We start from the raw sequence: 12,291 nt of genomic DNA on the forward strand, positions 1-12,291 counted from the left end.
GGAAAGGGAGAGGGAAGGGTTCTCTGAGCAAGCTGTATAGGGAGCGCACCAATGAGGTGTCGTGAAATGGTTTTGTATATAAGGAGGGCATCGAGATCATTAAATGTCAGGAAAATGGTAATGATAATAATAGTGCTTAGTTACTATGATGGGCCGTTCTGATAAATTTGCCAGCACGACCCAAGTTTTTGCCATGTGGCAGATGTGGATAGGTAGACCTCAAGGGCTCCATAATATATTTCGAAGTTTTAGCCCAAACAGAATTCACAAGGATGAATGCAAATGTACTAGGGGGTATTGATTGAATTGGTCTATAGATATTGCTACTGGGAAGACTTTTCTCTACTTCCTGCAACCTATTTAAAAGCTCTGGAAAATGTCAACTTGATCTTTGTTTATATTGAATTTCATCATGAACTGATCGTATGCATCAGGCAGAGATGCCAGGACAATATCAATTTTGGATTGATCATCCATGATCAAGTCAAGAAACTTCAATTCCTGTATAAAACTGATAAAAATTTATAAATTATACAAGGATGCATGCCAATACACTAGAGGGTATTGATTGCACTAGATCCTGAAATTTGACATGTGGCTAATTGAATCCTAGATGAATCTAACCAATGGCCAGAGTCACCACATCATACCACCATGGGGCTAAAAAATTCTGAGCCACTCTGGTAAGATCGTAACTGAATAAGATCTCCAGGGACTATAAGAGTGGTTAGAGAAGATGTTTCCTTATGTATAAACTGTTCTAGGGTAGTTTACCTCAAGCGCGGGCATGCCAAAGCGTATGCTATACCACTTTGGAGGTGCGGTGGTGCCCTACCGATTTCGATTCATATCGAATTGAAAAATCAATAGGAATCGGTTTCAAAAACCCCTAGAATCAGATCTGAAACCAAGTGATTTAATCCTAAAAGCCTCAGAATCGAGTCAATCGACCACTCCAAAAATGGTGGGAATTAGAATCAATCATGGCCAATTCCGATCGAATCGCCTGATCTGATCGATCCAATTCCCTGGCAAGTCAAGTTGAGCTTCGACCGTCACACGGTTACCGAGTCTAATTATGAAACAGAAGTAAGAAGTAAAGAAGTATAAAACAGGAAATGCCGAGTATTTAGTTAACGGTGTAAGAGAAGGAGACGGAGCCTCTGTTTTGGTTTCGAACTTTCCATCGAGTTGGATTCATCAACGCTTGTGCCGCACAGGCACACACGGACGAGAGGGGATATTGGGCATCACGGCAAAATCTCCTATTGATCTTGTTAAGAAGAAGCGGATTTATGAATTGCCACTTACTGAACTTGTATCCCCAAAGTGATGAAGTATGCTCAGTTTGAAATCTCTGAATCGTGTTAAGTTGATTGCTTGCAGTTCTACAAGTTCCCTGACCGCTTCATTGATATTTTCTTCAAAACAGTCCACCCTTACCCATGCATTGGTGAGCCAACCTGATCAACGACAGTTACTATCTCTGTTAACAGGAAACCCAACAAGAAGCCACTCACTCCAAATCCATTCCAAATTGATCACAACTGGGTTCTGCCAATGTAGAGTGGACAATGCTGGGATGCTAATCTGGAACACTTTACTTAGGGAGTACTCACTCGGCATTTTCCCTGAAGAAGCTTTGAAACTTTATAAACAAGTCCTAGGGGTTTCGGCTGCTTCTTCATATACACCTGATAGCTTCACGTATTCTTTCCTCCTCAAGGCTTGTGCTAACTTGGACCAAACCATCAAGGGAAATCAGGTATACGCTCATGTTATCAAAGTGGGATACGAGTTTCATGTTTACGTGCAGACAGCTTTGGTAAATTTGTTCTCGGTTTGTGGGTGTCTAATTGAAGCTAAGAGAGTGTTCGATGAAATGCCTGAAAGAAATTTAGTAACTTGGAATGTCATGATCACTGGTTTGGTAAAATGGGGTGAGATTGGTATGGCTCAGTCACTGTTTGATAGAATGCTTATTCGGAATGTTGTCTCCTGGACATGTATGATTGATGGGTATACCCGGATGAATCAACCTGTGGAAGCTCTACGTCTATTTACTTGGATGATGATAGATGATGGCATAAAACCGACTGAATTAACACTCCTGGCCATCCTTCCTTCAATTTCAAATCTTGGGGCACTAGATATTTGCCAGTCAATTCACTCCTATAGTGAGAAAGCTGGGTTTAATGCATCTGACATTCGTGTTACAAATTCATTTATAGATTCATATGCTAAATGTGGGTGCATTGATAGTGCATTTAAAGTGTTTAAAAAGATATCAACTGAGAATAGGAACTTGGTGTCATGGACATCAATAATTTCTGCATTCGCCATGCATGGGATGGCGACAGAAGCTATAGAGTGGTTTGAGAAGATGGAGCAGACGGGCTTGAGTCCTAATGAGGTGACTTTCTTGAGTCTTTTGAATGCTTGCAGCCATGGTGGCTTAGTTGAGGAGGGACTTGAGTTTTACTCAAAAATGGTTAATAGGTATCAAATCTTGCCAAATATTAAGCACTATGGTTGCCTAGTAGACATGTTAGGAAGGGCAGGGAGGTTAGAAGATGCAGAGAAAATGGTGATGCAGATACCCACAGGGATTGTTAATGTGATCCTTTGGAGGACTCTTTTGGGTGCTTGCAGCTTCCATGGGAATGTGGAGATGGGTGAAAGAGTAATGAGAAAGGTATTGGAGATGGAGAGAGGATACAGTGGAGATTATGTTCTATTGTCTAATATATTTGCGGGTGTCGGAAGGTTTGAGGATGCTGAGAGTGTAAGGAGATCCATGGATGAGAGGGATGTCCTCAAAATTCCTGGTTTTAGTTTACATTCACTCCAAAGCAGGCGCAACCAGACCATGTGCATGCCCTAGAAAACACAGGGTACACAAAATTCCTATTTGTTACTCTTGCTTCAGTCTCAAAGGGTACTCAAGACTCTGAGAGAAACCTTGGATTAGGGTTGTAAGATTTTTGGAATGATATTCAAGTTTTCACCTTTCTCTTTTAATTCAATGGTTCGATTCTATTTGACCTTGCTCATGTATATTTATGTTAGAGAGAATTAACCAATATAAAAGTTCCCTTACCTGTATATTATTGTAATTCACAGTTTTTTGCACCTGTATCACCTACCATTTTGTATGAAAATCAGGAATTGAATGGCTTCATGGCATTACACTTTGCTTCCCACTGTTGCCAACTCTCAAAATTTAAAAGTTGGTCTACTCTCTCTAATCTAATTCACCTTAATATCTCTTTCCTTCTCCCGTGAAAATTAGAGAAAAAAATTACTCCTTATCTTTTCCCCCTTTGATTGGTGATCGAACAATTAACTATGCCTTTGGAACTCCAATCATTATTACCCTCCTCTGTAGACTCCAATAGTTAGCATACTTGTTTACAGTCTTCCTCCAAATCTAGGTAATGGCATTCAAGAACTTGCTTTCTTTAGTGCAGATGGGCAAACCAAACCTGATCAAATGGATGGATCCTGTTGAGAACAGTTTTGCTATTAGTGTCCGTATAAATGTTTCCATTTAGTTTTTTTTGGTTTTGAGTACAGAATTTGTAACCATGCATTTTTGGCCTATCACAGTTGAGCAGTGAGTTGCTTAAAGAGGCTAAAGGTATAAATTTTTTTCCATCATCTCAAATCAAATGATGCTTCCTCCAAGATGTCCCTTTTCCACTCCCTCCTCTAATCACCCTCACTCACAAGCTCCACTCCCCCCTACCCCGACCCAGCCCACTCTGATGCTTCCTCCAAAATGTGAAAAAAAGAAAAGAAATCCTCGTTTCTTGAATTGGAATTCGAAATATTTCGAACTTTGAAAGAGAGATTGAAGAATAAGTTTTCCTTCCGCACCAGATGTTGCTTGGATTAAGCTTGTAATCAGAAGAAAAGTGGCGATGGATGAGAGAGAGGTGTTGTTGGGGGGGGTGTTTGCAAGGAGGGGGAGCAGGGTTGCAGAGGGCGGAGTCTGGGTGGGGACTTGCAGGGTAGGGTAGGGTAGGGTGGGGTGGGGGTTGGGGGCAACATACAGAAATAATAGTAGCAGAATTCATGAATTTTTCCCCCATATTCAGGAAGCAAATCATGAACTCATTCCAGGGAAGAGCAAGGATATTCTCTTCCCTGTTTTTTTTCTTCCTTCTTCTGAATCAGCTAACATCAGGATAGACTCAATTAGTTCGATTCGTTGGAAATTCTTTTTGAAAGAAATCTAGTTCACTGTTTTATTTGTAGATGGATTAGATCTTGGAGGCAACTATAATTCTGGAATCATGTGATATAATATATTTAAATTTAGGTTTTAGATTTGAGTTGGCATCATAGGGAGTCGGCCCAAAGTACAGTTTCTCCATTTTTTGGTATATTTGGTACATGATCAAGTTTGAAGCTTGTAAATTGGAATCCCCAAATGAAACTGTTTTGTTAGGGTAGACTTTTTTTTTTCTTCTTTCCGACTTGCTATGCAGTATATTGGTTTGCAATAGGAGGAGGAAGAAGAAGAAGATGAGGACGGTCAGATGAGATGGGTTGCGGTTGCATTGGCAGCAGGGTGGTAGGCGGAGTTGCAGGAGGAGGAAGAAGAAGAAGAAGAAGGGGGTGATATAGTCTTTTTATTCTAACACTTAGCAGCGAATTTTCACGGAATGGGTACCGTTGATAGAATCAGAGGTGGGGTTTGTCATTTGGGCATAATCAAGGGGAGGGGGGAGTAATTTACTCTTATTTCTTTTATGGGAAAAAGAACTGTATGGAAATGTGGCCTGCATTAGCATTCCCTTTAGTCTATCTCTCTCTCTCTTCCCCATTTGAAAAGACACCTCTGCCCCCTTGTTTTGAAGAAGAGAGAGATAAACACATGGGAGTCCGGAATATAAAACTACATCCCTTCCTTTATTTAATAAATGGTAAATTACAGGTCACTTCTTGGTTTTTAAATGCAACTCAGATCACCCCTTGATTTTTTAAAAAACTCAAATGACCCTATGATTTAGATCCCAATATGATAAATTAGTCTCTACCGTTAGTTTTATGCCATTAATTGATGATGTCAGTTAATTAAATAAATTTAAATCCTTAAACTACCCTTGACCAATGTTGAAGATGAAAGAAAGATAGTATTGTAAGTTAATTTTAATGTTTTAGTACAAGGGTAAAATAGTCCTTTCACACCTATAACTAACAGCAGATTAACACCATTACTATAGAGGGGGTGATTTGAGTTTTTTCAAAAATTAGGGGATGATCTGAGTTTCGTTTGAAAACCAAGGGATGAAATATAATTTATCCTTTTATTGATCATACGGATTATGGAATGATATTATCTCACTTGTAATAATGTTTGATTATTATTTACTACCATTTGATTGAGAATGTGGTGTGAGTTCGTAATGACCTATTCAAAGGGTATGCCTTTGGCATGTGTTGGATGACATCATGTGTTGGCAGTCGTGACTTATGGTTTTAAGGTTATATTTTAAGGCTACTTGAACCCAACCACTATTCATTTCGAGACTCAGTAGAAGGTGAAACCAAAATAATTATGATACAAGCGCATTATAATTGAGTGGAAATTACTTTATTTTCCATATCAATATGTTGATTAATTTTATTGAGAGTCTGGATCTATTGGTAAATAAGTCGAGTAACCAAAATTGTAGAGACAAATGGCATAGTCCATATAATTATGTATATATAAAATTGTATGGTTGCATTAATAGTTATTGACATGTTATGTTTGATATGCGAATAAAAATGCATGTGTGAATTATTATGGAAGTTTGGGATTTCAGTTTTCTCAAAGGGCATTCTCATATTATATTGACTTATATCTCTGAATATGATAAATCTAAAATGTGGGGGTTATTATGAGAATGTGTTTATTTATATGTTGAGTCTCTTCTTAAGAGATAAATAAAATCAAACAGAATAATTAATCTTTACTTGGAAAATGAATCTAATAGATATGTTTAGATTCAGTTATATAATTATTTGGAACAAATACCTTGGTTTAAAGGTGATATGTACAAAAGTGTTCTGGTGGGATGATTTATAGAATCAATAATATAAACTTAGGATAGGTAGCATAATAATTTTAGAGGTTTATGACTTTATAAGGAGGTTGGATTCGGAGGAGGTTGGATTCGGAGTCACTAAAAGAATCATCTCCTCAGGTTCTCTCCCCGGTACAGTTCCCTAGTGCCTCTGATAAGAGGGGTGGAGTTTACGCTTAGGGTTTTTTTTCCTCTTTTGTTCGCCGAAGTGTGCGACTGCTCTACTTCCGCCGCCGAGCGTGTTCAATCCTCCGCCTTAGTGCGTGTTTAGATCTCCGCCTCAGTGCGTGTTTTCGTTTCCTTTCCTGTTCTATCTCCACCCCTGTTCGTCATGATCATGGGAAGCGACAGCGCAGAAGACGCCGATGAAGACGACGATTCAGACGCTGATAAACCTGCCTGGGGTAGATGCCTAATCCCTTGCTTCTACTATCCTCACTGTTGTATCGCCCCCCCACCTTCGCCTCAAGGAGGAACAAGCCAGGTTGAACTTAGCTTCTTCGAAAACCATCAACGACCTCCTGCCAAGCTCCGCTCTCTCAGATGTGACAAAGCTCGAGCTGCCGGCAGCTTCTCTGAAGGTGGAGCTGCAGCCAAATCGGTGCTTCCCGTGCCGAATTCGTATGGGGTTGACTAGTCTTAAGTGCCGTTGTCGCTGCTGCGGAGATCACCGGTACCCCGACTGTAGCAGGATTTGGTTTGTCAAAGAAGGTTTGTCGCCACTGTAACTTTGTGGGATCTCCAAATCTCAGGCCAGTGCACTCCTAGCTGCCCCTAGAAGATGGATTTGGTTTGTCGAAGCTGGTTTGTCGCTGCTGCAGCTTTGTGGGTTCTCCAAGTCTAAGGCCAACGCCGTCCTTGCTGCTGAATCCCTGAAGCAGAAGGAGAAGCTCATCAATCGGCAGGGGCTCTCTATTCGTGTTTGGTTTGTTGGGGGGTTTTTAGCAAAAGTGGCCTTGACTTTAGCTGGACTTTGTTTGTCCTACTTGGGTGGTCGCCGTTGCCATTCAGTGAGATCTCTGCGTCTCAGGCTGGCACTTCAAGAGGACAACTCCAAAGGGGGTCTCCAACACAGAGGAATGTCCGCAGATGCATCCCCAATCCACATTGCTCCCCTTCCCCCTGCCTCCATACCATTTCCACCCACCCCCTTACCCTTGTGGCTGTGCAGTTTTTGCAGGTTCCGACGTTAGTGGCTCCTTGGATTTGGCTGGAATCGAAGCCCTTCTTCTTTTCGATTAGGCGGTCACCGTTGTCGGCGATGGTGAAGCTAATCGGAATGTGCGCCCTAGAATCAATGCAACGACCATCAAGAACTTCATTGGGCGTCGTGCATACTGTGACTTTCCCTGTCTCCCAGGGGCGTGTCTTGCATGTGGCATAAGAAATGATGTTTTCTTTTTGTTTATTGCTGATGTATTCAATTTTTATGGCATGTTCGTGCATGCGCTCTATTATGTATGCTGTGTCTACAGTGAGTTTTCTTGCGATGCGGTTGTTACCCATTCCCTCCCCCAACTGGTCCCACCTATGACATGTATGTCAGGACCATATGTCTCTCCCTGGTTTCTGAACCTTGTCAGTTTTGAAACCTTGTATATCACATGTCAACTATCAGCCTTATGTTTCTTGTTTTCTTTCCTTTGGCGTTGGGCGCGCATGAATGAATAGCCCTGCTTTCTACCAAAAAAAAAAAAAGGATTCGGAGTCACTAGGTTCAAATATATGGTGATGACCGAAATCAAATCGATGTAAGCCCTTATCCAAAAGGCAAATGATATGGTCAATAGAGAAATAAAGACATTTATGCAGTGATTATATATATCTGGTGAGGCTAAAGAAGATAGTTTTATCGACTCAGTACAGTCAATACAAAACAGATAAGCCTTATACTTCTATCCATATTTTTATTTTTTCTAACAAAACTTCCTTTTCTCTTTTTTAATTCTATTTTTAAATTATCAATCACTATAGTTTCTTTTATTTTATTTTTGGGGGGGGGGGGGGCGGGAGGTAAGGTGATGCCTCCTTATTTCTTTATTTCTTTGATTTAACCAAGACTGAATAACAACCTTATTTAATAAAACAAAGAGGGAAGGAATCTTCCCAAATTGTAAAGAATATTGTAACTCTTTGAGAATAAGATATGCGGTGGTATAATTCACTTATATAATGACTTTCCTTCAAGTTTAAGTTATTTTCAAGGGGCGTTATTCTCTGCGCCGCAGCACAGGCTGTGCCCAGGCACATGGGGGTGGGCGCAATGACCACCCTGCCCCCCTGAGTGACAAGCCCATGTGCCTGAGTGTAGTCTGCGCCATTCTCCCTATTTTCAAATAGAAAAATTCAAGGTCCTATTTGGTTATAGGAGGGACCATCTAGTCTAATTTTATAACTCCACAATTGGCATCATTTCACTTCATGCAAAGATGTTTGAGATTATGGTACCACACAAACAGGTGTAAAAATATCTTAATTTACGAATGTTGTTGTCATTGTGGCTGTCATTTCAATTTTTTGACGAATATTGTTGTCATTTCAAAATTCCTTAAAACTGATAAAGGGACCGCCACCAAAAGATAGAGAGGTAAATGATATCTGGGGAAAGTGTTGGTACTTGTAGTTAAGTTTATTTAATTAATGGGCAAGAGATCACTCCCTGGTCACGTAGCTTCTGTACCAACGTGGGGGCCAATGAGAGCGTGCTTAGGAGCATCGATATGAAGATTTTTTTTTTAATTTCAAGATAGGCAGGACAGTAGTTTTGTGTGCTCCTATATCTATGCTAGGGAGCCATGCGACCATGCAACATTCTTTGATTTCAAAATACCATTTTATAAAATTTAAAAATTACACTTCCACATGGCATACTAGATGGTCCATCAATGGAGACTTCCATGAGTGGACACCATAAGGACTTTTACCTTAGGTTCTCCGAGCAGCATCTCCATACATTTATAGATTCTGAATTTAATTTTAAAGTGACATATTATTATGTATTTATTAATATATGTCATTGTCATACATATTTTTCAAGTACACATGAAGTGACAGTATTTACCCTCATTAGAAAAAAAAAATTGTGTTATACTAAGAGCAAAAAAGAGTAAGGTTACAAATTATTTGGCACCATGAGGGGTGTCAATAAGAAAATCCCTTTACAAAATCATTACCATAGAGAGAGTGGCTAAGAGGGGGTGTGTTGATGCATGAAAGGATATGTGCGGAGAGGCATTAGAGGGTATATATGCTTAATTTGTGTGAAATTTGGTAAAGGACTGACCTAGACCATTCTCTAAATATCCAACAATCATAATTGCCACAATATTTCTTTAGCGAGGTACATTTAGGTATGTCCATCCAAGAATATCTATGAACCGTAGGAAATTTCTGTTATGGGTTCCATTACACTTAGATCCTTTATTTTCCATTACTAGGCTTTATTATGAGAGTATTAATCCTCTAGTATAACTGTCAAATCTTTATGGGGGATTAACAGATTATGACTATTTAAGGAGGAGAAGGTCCTTCCCCTCATCTACGTACAAACTATTCTTTACCCATTGAAAAAATTGCATATAGAAGGATAGAGAGAAGAAGTCTTTCTCCTTTGTTTTGATATTCTTCTCAACAGGATGCTACAATGACTTCGTCAAGTTTCGCCACAACTGATGTCTCGACGATAAATGATATGTCATTGTACTTTATTGTATTGTAGTGATTCATTTCATAAGGTAAAGATTTAATTGAGAATTATAATATTACTAATTTTCTTACATGACAACCCTCCAACACACTTTCCTTCTTCTTTTTTTTTCCTAAGAAATGTATGGTTGGAAGATTGATGAAGAGACAAAAATATTTCAACATAGATGTGATACTACTACCACATGGAGGAGGACTATGTTAACCAGTATCAGTGGTAGATGGCTAAAACAGAAAATCCTTTTATTGACGTCTTGTATTCCATGTCAATATCAGATAGTGACATAATATATTTTTAAAATATTTGATGAAAGGAGACATTGAAGACCCACAAATTTAATGAGGAGAGAGAGGCAAAACAGGTAGAGAGAAATGCATTCGTATACTTCATTTTCTCTTTTTAAATTATTAATCACTATAGTTTCTTTCGTATTAGGGGGGGGGGTCAACTACCTTATTTTTACCAAAAAAATAAAAAACAACTACCTTATTTAATAAAAGAAAGAGGCAGGAAAATAGAAAAATTTATGATCCAGCCAAATGGTTATAGGAGGGACTATCTAGTCTAATTTTATACATCCACAATTGGCATCATTTCACTTCATGCGAAGATGTTTAAGATTATGGTACCACACAAATAGGTGCAAAATATCTTAATTTACGAAGGTTGTTGTCATTGTGGCTGTCATTTCAAATTTCCTTAAAATTGATAAATGGACCCCCCGGGGCCGGAAGATAGAGAGGTAAATGATATCGGGAAAAGGATTTTTGAGCTGAGATTTTAGTAGGATTTCAAATGACCTTAATTTTCTTATTAAGTACTTACTTAAAACGTGGGGAACTTAATTGTGGGGAAAGTGTTGGTAATTTTAGTTAAATTTATTTAATTAATGGACAAGAGATCACTCCCCGGTCACGTAATCTCTGTACCAACATGGGGGCCATTGAGAGTGTGCTTAGGGGCATCAATATGGAAGATTTTTTTTATATTTTTATTTCAAGATAGTTGGGGAAGTAGTTTTTCGTGCTCTTATATCTATGCGTAAGAGCCATGCGACCATTTTCACTACCCGCTCTACAATCGATTACTGAAAAACCCTCAATTCACCTTCCTTCTTCCTTCTCCAAGGTTCGTAATCTCGGTATGGGCTAGATCGGATCGGGATCACCCAAACATGGGCAAATATGACACTTTTGTCCCTCTTCTTTTTTTTTGTTAAAAATCTGATTTTTTTAAAACCTTTTTACCCTTGTCCGTACAAGTGGATTAGAATGGTATCAGGATCGGTCTCAGCCAATATCGATTCGATCCGGCCAAAATTGGCTGATTGGATTTTTTTACCTTTTTTCCCTTCTCCCATTCATTCTCTCTCTCACTCACTCTCTCATCCTCTCCTTTTTTTTTCCATCATCTTTTGCGTAACGTATTTATTTTTTATTAAATCTTATTGAAAAATCCAAACATCTCAGACTCAAAGATAGATATAGAGGTAGGAATTTCTCGAACGAATCGCACTCCTTCGTTTATGTCAAGAGTCCATTGATGAGAAGGGAAATTGAAAGATTTCATTGAAATTGTTCGTTTGAAAATTTCCCGAAAAACTAATCATAGGTTATTCTCTCCATCGGAACAATAGGGCCGTTATGCTCATTACTAAACAGAATGATTCTGATCTAGTTCATGGCCTATTAGAAATAGAAGGCGTTTTGGTGGGATCCTCATGGACAGAAAAAGATAGTAGTCAGTTTGATAATGATCGAGTGACATTGCTTTTTCGGTCCATTCAAATGGGTTTGAGGTTGAATCATTTTTTTTTTAGAATCCGTTCTGTCAAAGGTGGGACCTTCTTCCCCAAATTCTTTCCATTCTACCAATGAAAAATCTATAATAATTAACAAATTCAGATCGACTAATTGTTCTCTGATAGCACCCACTCCTAGTTGTTGGGCTGGTTAAATGCTATTAATAAGAATAGTAATTCATTATTCTTACAATAGGTCTTGAAGCTTTTTGGTTCATCATGCGATTGCTCTACACCTCTTTTTCAGGGAGAGCTAATGCTTGTTGGGTATTTTGGTTTGACACTGCTTCACACCCAAAAAGAAGTGAACTACGTTTGACAATGATTTTTTCACAATTTTTTTTGAACCATATGCATCCAAAGGTGCGCTAAATTGATTATGTTCATGCATAAGGATAATAGATTACCTAGTATATTAGCTTTCAAAATCATCACCGTAGATTAGATTTCAAAATCATCACCAACCCCACCCCCCCCCTCACCCCCGCCCCTTTTTCTTTTCTATTGCAATTTCAAGATTCATTTTGCATCATATCTAGGGATTCCTTGGTTTGGACCCAAGAAGCAATGTCACTCGCTCCCCTTCTTCTTCTTCTATTTGTTTAACATCTCATATTTTTTAATATTTTATTTAACATTTCATAGCACAAGGCTCGGTATTAAATGGGGACGATACCAATCCAAGGCCGAGAACAATACCGTAATTA

At 38.9% G+C, this 12,291-nt stretch overlaps 1 protein-coding gene across 1 annotated transcript; it reads left to right on the plus strand.

Annotated features, from left to right (window-relative positions):
- Positions 1 to 1,262: 1,262 nt before the first annotated feature.
- Positions 1,263 to 3,026, plus strand: LOC122649822 (pentatricopeptide repeat-containing protein At1g09220, mitochondrial-like). Its single transcript, XM_043843066.1, has one exon. It carries the CDS (start codon positions 1,340 to 1,342, stop codon positions 2,882 to 2,884), a length of 1,545 nt encoding a protein of 514 aa, XP_043699001.1. The 5' UTR covers positions 1,263 to 1,339; the 3' UTR covers positions 2,885 to 3,026.
- Positions 3,027 to 12,291: the final 9,265 nt, after the last annotated feature.

Source organism: Telopea speciosissima, chromosome 2 (genome assembly GCF_018873765.1).
Source record: "Telopea speciosissima isolate NSW1024214 ecotype Mountain lineage chromosome 2, Tspe_v1, whole genome shotgun sequence".
NCBI lineage: Eukaryota > Viridiplantae > Streptophyta > Magnoliopsida > Proteales > Proteaceae > Telopea > Telopea speciosissima.